This window comes from Salvelinus fontinalis, chromosome 21 (assembly GCF_029448725.1).
Source record: "Salvelinus fontinalis isolate EN_2023a chromosome 21, ASM2944872v1, whole genome shotgun sequence".
Taxonomy (NCBI): domain Eukaryota; kingdom Metazoa; phylum Chordata; class Actinopteri; order Salmoniformes; family Salmonidae; genus Salvelinus; species Salvelinus fontinalis.
Window position 1 is genome coordinate 30964656 of NC_074685.1, and position 7971 is coordinate 30972626.

Here is a 7971-nt window from a genome sequence, read left to right on the forward strand (position 1 = left end):
AACCCTGAAGCTAGTCATTCTTTTGGAGCTGCGTCATGCGCCTAGAGGACACCGGCCCGCACCTTTTCCAAGCATTAGTGAAGGGGGTAATATTACTCGGGTCATGTTTCTACTCGTTATGGGAGTTAAAAACATCATAAGGTAGTTAATTTAAAGCGTTTTATAGCAATTTATATCCGTTTAGTGCGATTTTGGGACATTTATTTTTGCAACGATGTGAAAAGTTGGGCATGCTTTTCAGTTCATCCCGAACGCAGTTGACATTTCCACATGGCAAGAGGACAGCTTTCCACCAAAAGACGATTTCTCCCAAGAAAGGATCCTTTGCCCAAGATACTGATCGAAGAACAGCTCAAGGTAGGACATTTTTATTATGATAAATCGTGTTTCTGTCGAAACATTTTAGTGGCTTAGGACGCCATGTTTTTTGACGTAGCTTCGCTTGGCGCAAACTGTATTGAAAAGTAAGGATAAATTAAAAAATGTAATAACGCAATTGTATTAAGAATTAAATTGTCTGTCAATCCCTGTCCATCCTATATTTTTTAGTCACGTTTATGAGTATTTATGTATAAGAGTAGATCACTGTCTAAGTGGCGCAAGGACTTTTTCTTTACCAGCTTGTCTACATTTCACATTGTCTAACCATGATTTTGGTGGCTAAATATAAACATTTTCGATCAAACTGTATATGCATGTTGTAATGTGATGTTACAGGAGTGTCATCGGAAGAATTCTGAGAAGGTTAGTGAAAAAATTAATATCTTTTGGCGATGTTGACTTTTATCGCTCACTTTGGCTAGAATCAATGCTGGGCTGCTAATTGCTATGTGCTAAGCTAATATAACGATTTATTGTGTTTTCGCTGTAAGACACTTAGAAAATCTGAAATATTGTCTGTATTCACAGGATCTGTGTCTTTCGATTCGTGTATGCTGTGTATTTTTACGAAATGTTTGATGATTAGTAGTTAGGTAAACACGTTGCTCATTGTAATTATTCTAGTCCATTTGTGACGGTGGGTGCAATTGTAAACTATGCCATATACCTGAAATATGCACTTTTTTCTAACAAAACCTATCCCATACCATAAATATGTTATCAGACTGTCATCTAATGAGTTTTTTTGTTGGTTAGGGGCTATAAATATCTTAGTTTAGCCGAATTGGTGATGGCTACTGGTGTTGGTGGACAAATAAAAGATGGTGGATTATGCTAATGTGTTTTTAGGTAATAGATGTACATCTTTACATATTGTGTCTTCCCTGTAAAACATTTTAAAAATCGGAAATGTTGACTGGATTCACAAGATCTGTGTCTTTCATTAGCTGTATTGGACTTTAATGTGTGAAAGTTAAATATTTTAAAAAAATATTTTTTTTGAATTTCGCGGCACTGGTTTTTCAGTGGGGGGGGGGGGGGGGTGTGCCGCTAGCGCCACGCTGATCCTAGACAGGTTTTAATAAACTAAACTACAAATAAAACATCAGGTGACGGTCCCAAGTGAACGTTCTTTGGCGGACCTTTTTATAGTTCCCGGTTAGCCGCTTTTAAGACATTCTTGGGACGTTGTGTCATGGTCCCCTGAACGTTCTTTGGACATTGTGTCATGGTTAGAAGTTTTTGTCAGGTGAGTCCCAGATGTCTCAAACCATTATAAGTAAAGCAATGAAATGGCATAGGGGTTTTACTTACCTATGTACTTACCTATTGTTCACCTAATACCTTTTTTGCACTATTGGTTAGAGCCTGTAAGTAAGCATTTCACTGTAAGGTCTACACCTGTTGTATTCGGCGCACGTGACAAACTTTGATTTGATTTAAGGTAAATGGTACGCTGTTCAGCTAAAATAGTGTAAAAACCTTTAATCAATATGATTACATTTGACATGATCACTTACTACTGACTTTCCAATTTGGGATTTGAACTCCCAACCTCTGGATTTGGGGTATGCTGACCTTTCTGCTGCACCACAAAGTCTGTAGAATTTCAGAAGTCCCCTCCCTACACATTCATTACCTATAATACATTCCTGGACTTAGAAAAAGAGTGCCATCTGCACTACATCCCCGGGACAAACCAGGAACTACACAAAACCTCCAGCGGACCATGACACAACGTCTTGACGTCTTTAGGCAACCATTCCATGACGTCACGGGGACGTCCCAACGGCTCATTATTGTTTGCAGGGCATGTCCCCCATAGGAAATGTAAAAGTTTCTAATCTAATCTCGTCGCTGTCAAATACACTCAGTGACCTTTACTGAAGCTATGTGGTTCTATAACAGTATTGTACATAGTGATTGCTGGGGATACATTACATAGTTTTGCCCTAACTATTTGTCTCCACCCTCCTGTATCCTTATTGACTGTTCCATATTCCTCTGCCCTTCCCATCTCTATCAGATCACTCTTAATGAGCGCAGCATCCGTCTGCCCCAGGACTTCTCTGAAGGGGTAAACATAGACAACTCCCTGCACCCCTGTGTAGACTCACCCTGTGCCAACAGGGGCACGTGCCGCCCAAAACAGGCCTTGTATGAGTGTGACTGTCCCCTGGGATACACTGGAAAGCACTGCCTACAAGGTCAGACCTCTCACTGCTATACTATATAATGCATGTGTATGCTGCATGCACATATCTCTAGTGTACCCACCTCTCACCCTCTCTCCTCTCTTCTCTGACCATGATATTGCTGAGCAGAATGTGGGACTTACTGCATGAACTGTAAGTCTCACTGTGTGTGTCATGTTGCTCCGGTGCGTAATTCTACATTGACATATTATAACAATAAGCTGTATAACAGCATGTGAAAGCATGTGGCGTTTACTTTAATTGGAAACAGCCTATTGATTTGAATCTGTCCATGTGAAAAGTTGTAGTGCCATCTAGTGGAAATTGGGGGTAAGTACAGGTTCCCCTTTACTGTGCCTTCAGGAAGTATTCACACCCCTTTACTTTTCCCACATTTTGTTGTTACAGGATGAATTTGTTTGTGGATTTAAATTGAGATGTTGTGTCTCTGGCCTCCACAAAATACACCATAATGTCAAAGTGGAATTATGTTTTTAGATATGTTCATAAATTAATTAAAAATGAAAAGCTGAAATGTCAGTACATATTCAACACCTTTGTTACGGCAAGCCTAAATAAGTTCGGGAGTATGAATTTTCTTAAGTCTCATAAGTTGCATGGACTCTGTGTGCAATAATAGTGTTTAACATGATTTTTGAATGACCACCTCATCTCTACCCCACACATACAAATATTTTTAAGGTACCACATTCGAGCATTGAATTTAAAACACAGATTCAACCACAAAGACCAGGGAGGTTTTCCTATGCCTCCCAAAGAAAGGCACCTATTTTTAGATGGGTAAAAATAAAATAAAAAGTAACAAAAAACATTGAATATCCCTTTGAGCAGAAACGGAATAGAGCTAAGCACAGGCAAAATCCTGGTTGTCTGCTTCCCAATAGACACTGGGAGACTAATTCACCTTTCAGCAGGACAATAACATAAGTCCAAATAAACACTGGACTTGCCTACCAAGACGGCATTGAATGTTCCTAAGTGGTCTAATTACAGTCTAGACTTTAAAAAAATGGCTGTCTAGCAATGATCAACAACCAACTTGACAGAGTTTAAAGAAATGCCTCCCAGCTGTAATCGCTAAGGTGATTCTGGACTGAGGGTTGTGAATACTTATGTAAATTACATATTTCTGTATTTCATCTTCAATACATTTACAAACATTTCTAAAAACATGTTTTCACTTTGTCATAATGAGGTATTGTGTGTAGATGGATTAGAAAAAACACATTTAATCATTTTTTAATTAAGGCCGTGACACAACAAAATGTGGAAAAAGTCAAAGGGTATGAATGCTTTCTGAAGACACTGTATATCCTTTAGTAACCGAGGCAACTGAGACTCCCCAGTTTATTGGACGAAGCTACCTCGTTTATAACAACAAGGACATTTTAAAGAGGTATGCCCCTTCGATTTTCCAGATTATTTGCATATATCATTATGTATCGACTAACCATGTCAGTAGATAATACTTATTTGATCTCTTCACTCTTGACTACTATCTCTGTATTAGGGTGTCAGGCTGCAGGACTCATGTGTTGCTGCGCTTTAGGAGCTCCGCTCAGGATGGCTTGTTGCTATGGCGAGGCCACACTCCTGTGAGGGCCAACAGTGACTTTGTTTCTCTGGGCTTGGAGGACGGGGCTCTCATCTTCAGGTACAGGTAGCCCCGTAAACAATGGAGGCTATATGCCAGGGGTCAGAGAGAGAGAGAGTGTGTTTGTGTGAGAGAGAGAGAGAGCTCATGCTTCTCTCTAACGTTGACCCTTTCTATTCAGCTATAACCTTGGAAGTGGTGTTGCCATAGTAATGATCAATGGAACCTTTAGTGATGGACAATGGCATCGGGTCAAGGCAATCAGGTGACCTCTTTCACTATTCCAACTTTTCTTTGGCTCAGAAATATTGACGTGTTGACAAACAATTACGTTACCTGCATTTCCACAGCGATTTGGTGGAGTCTGCGTCCTGGTGGTGTGATGTAATGAGGTTGTGTCTTTATCAGAGATGGCCAGTATGGGAGCCTGACAGTGGACCACTATGAGACCAGTACAGGGAGATCACCAGGCAACATGAGACAGCTCAATACCAACAGCATGGTGTACCTTGGTCAGTAGTGCTGTTGATGGAGATAGCAGGGGTGGTGGTGGGAATGATATGGTGGTAATATGGATGTTGAAAATAATATTAAGGATGATGATGATGATGATGATGCCATGCTTCCTGCAGGTGGAATGAAAGAGGTTGGCTTGTATAACCATGGCCAGTACCTGTGGGGCCTGGTGGGCTGCATTTCTCAACTCACCCTCTCTACTGACTACCACCTGTCTCTGGTGGGGGATGCAGCCGCTGGCAAGAACATCAACACATGCAGGCCCTGACAGCTGCTGACCTCGTTTCCCTGGGCACTCATTTACAGGGGGGACTCATTTACACAGGGGACCATGAGCAGACTATATCATGTTTTATAATTATGTTCATATTTACTGTATGTCTTGGGATGAACCCAAACACTCAATTGATGGTTAAACTTGCGAATATTTGATTATTTATTGTTTTTTTACTGTAAAGAATTTCCATTGTTTTGAAAATGTATTGATTTTTTTAATGGGATTCCCGTCTCATGGACAGTAGAGGCATGAAACAGCCTTCTAGAATCTCTTTGTGCCTGATACTGAGGTGGGGTGTAGGGTTTTGTACTGTCAGATACTGCTATCCAGCTGTTTTGTGTATTTAATCCCGTAATGCATGCATTGTATTACTTTACGTTCATATTCTTAACTCCTATTAGTTATTATTGTTGTTGCATTGTAGAGAAGGAACCTGCAAGTAAGCATTTCCTTGGACAGTGTACACCATGTGTATCTTGTACATATGACGAATACAACTTTCAACTTGTATTGTAACCATATATCTGTCAAAGGAAATGTATAGGATGTATATGTATTGCAATATGCAGAAGATTTTCTGGATGTGGAAATGTATACAAATGCCATAACATGTCCTGACATGCCTTTTTACAAACATAAACATTTTAAATAGCATGTTATATTTGATCGTCTTTCATTGAGAAAGAATTTGGTAATATTGTCTTGACAGGTGTACCACTAAAGTTACCTTTCTTGTGTTGTGTCATAACAGAAAAAAAAACGTTTTAAAACTGAAACATTCTTTTCCCAAACAACTGTTCTTTGCAGACTGGAGCAGTATGCCTGACTGGTCCTCCAAATTAAAAGTTTTGTCACCTCTGCTCTTTGTGGTTGTTGCTGGCCACCTACTGGGCCAGAAATAGTCCGCCAGACTCCTCCATACAAACACATATACAGTCCTTGTTATATTGTCTGCTGTAGGGGAACAATAGCTCAATAGAAAGCGATGGTGAAAGGACATATAAACCATTCCTAGAAACGTTCATGCACATCTTCCGCTCAAAAAGATGTCCGTCAGAAATTGGTGGGGGGAAAAATCTTATTTTAAGTAGGAGAAAGAGCAAATGTTCTGTTTTCTGTTCTGAGAATCTTTAAGGTCATTTCTGCCGTTCCAGGTGAAAACGGTCTTAAGATTCTCAGAACAATTACTCCTTCTCCTACTGAAAAGAACATCATTTTATGGTGAGTTCTCTATTTCCATCTAGCATGTCTTGCAACGTGTTGTGTACCTTTTTCTATACAACAGATTCACAGCGGAAACCTTGCTTGTTAGGAAGACACCCCTGTGCTGCTCACTGATGCACTCACTGTACAATACTCATGCTGTACAGTACTCGGTGTGTAATACTCACGCGGTACAATACTCAGTGTTTAATACTCACTGTATAATATTCATGCTGTACAATACTCTGTGTTTAATACTCATGCTGTACAGTACTCAGTGTGTAATACGCACTGTATAATACTCACACTGCATAATACTCACCCGGTACAATACCCGGTGTGTAATACTCACTGTATAATACTCACGATGTACAATACTCATACTGTATAATACTCATACTGTATAATACTCACTGTATAATACTCATGCTGTATAATATTCATGCTGTACAATACTCATGCTGTACAGTACTCGGTGTGTAATACTCGCTGTATAATACTCATGCTGTACAATACTCATACTGTATAATACTCACTGCATAATACTCACGCTGTATAATATTCATGCTGTACAATACTCATGCTGTATAGTACTCAGCGTGTAATACTCATACTGTATAATACTCACGCTGTATAATATTCATGCTGTACAATACTCATGCTGTATAGTACTCAGCGTGTAATACTCACTGTATAATACTCACGCTGTATAATACTCACGCGGTACAATAATCAGTGTTTAATACTCGCTGTATAATACTCACGCTGTATAATATTCATGCTGTACAGTACTCAGTGTTTAATACTCGCTGTATAATATTCACACTGTATAATATTCATGCTGTACTATACTCATGTTGTACAATACTCAGTGTGTAATACTCTCTGTATAATACTCACACTGTATAATATTCATGCTGCACAATGCTCATGCTGTACAATACTCAGTGTTTAATACTCGCTGTATAATACTCATGCTGTACAGTACTCGGTGTGTAATACTCACTGTATAATACTCATGCTGTACAATACTCATACTGTATAATACTCACTGCATAATACTCACGCTGTATAATATTCATGCTGTACAATACTTGTCCTGTACAATAATCATGCTGTGCAATACTCAGTGTGTAATACTCACTGTATAATACTCACGCTGTATAATACTCACGCGGTACAATAATCAGTGTATAATACTCGCTGTGTAATACTCACTGTATAATACTCATGCTGTACAATACTCATACTGTATAATACTCACTGCATAATACTCACGCTGTATAATATTCATGCTGTACAATACTTGTCCTGTACAATAATCATGCTGTGCAATACTCAGTGTGTAATACTCACTGTATAATACTCACGCTGTATAATACTCACGCGGTACAATAATCAGTGTATAATACTCGCTGTATAATATTCACACTGTATAATATTCATGCTGTACTATACTCATGTTGTACAATACTCAGTGTGTAATACTCTCTGTATAATACTCACACTGTATAATATTCATGCTGCACAATGCTCATGCTGTACAATACTCAGTGTTTAATACTCGCTGTATAATACTCATGCTGTACAGTACTCGGTGTGTAATACTCACTGTATAATACTCATGCTGTACAATACTCATACTGTATAATACTCACTGCATAATACTCACGCTGTATAATATTCATGCTGTACAATACTTGTCCTGTACAATAATCATGCTGTGCAATACTCAGTGTGTAATACTCACTGTATAATACTCACGCTGTATAATACTCACGCAG

The 7971-nt window shown here is 39.0% G+C and overlaps 1 protein-coding gene across 1 annotated transcript in view; it reads left to right on the forward strand.

Moving 5' to 3' along the window:
- The window catches only part of LOC129818646 (pikachurin-like), a 30183-nt gene extending 24395 nt beyond the window's left edge, over positions 1 to 5788 (forward strand). Inside the window, exons 18-23 of the mRNA XM_055874748.1 lie at positions 2408 to 2588; positions 3918 to 3993; positions 4108 to 4251; positions 4373 to 4456; positions 4600 to 4703; positions 4824 to 5788. Of these exons, the coding sequence (XP_055730723.1) occupies positions 2408 to 2588; positions 3918 to 3993; positions 4108 to 4251; positions 4373 to 4456; positions 4600 to 4703; positions 4824 to 4975 (741 nt within the window). The 3' untranslated portion in view covers positions 4976 to 5788. The remainder of the gene's footprint in view (positions 1 to 2407; positions 2589 to 3917; positions 3994 to 4107; positions 4252 to 4372; positions 4457 to 4599; positions 4704 to 4823) is intronic.
- Positions 5789 to 7971: the final 2183 nt, after the last annotated feature.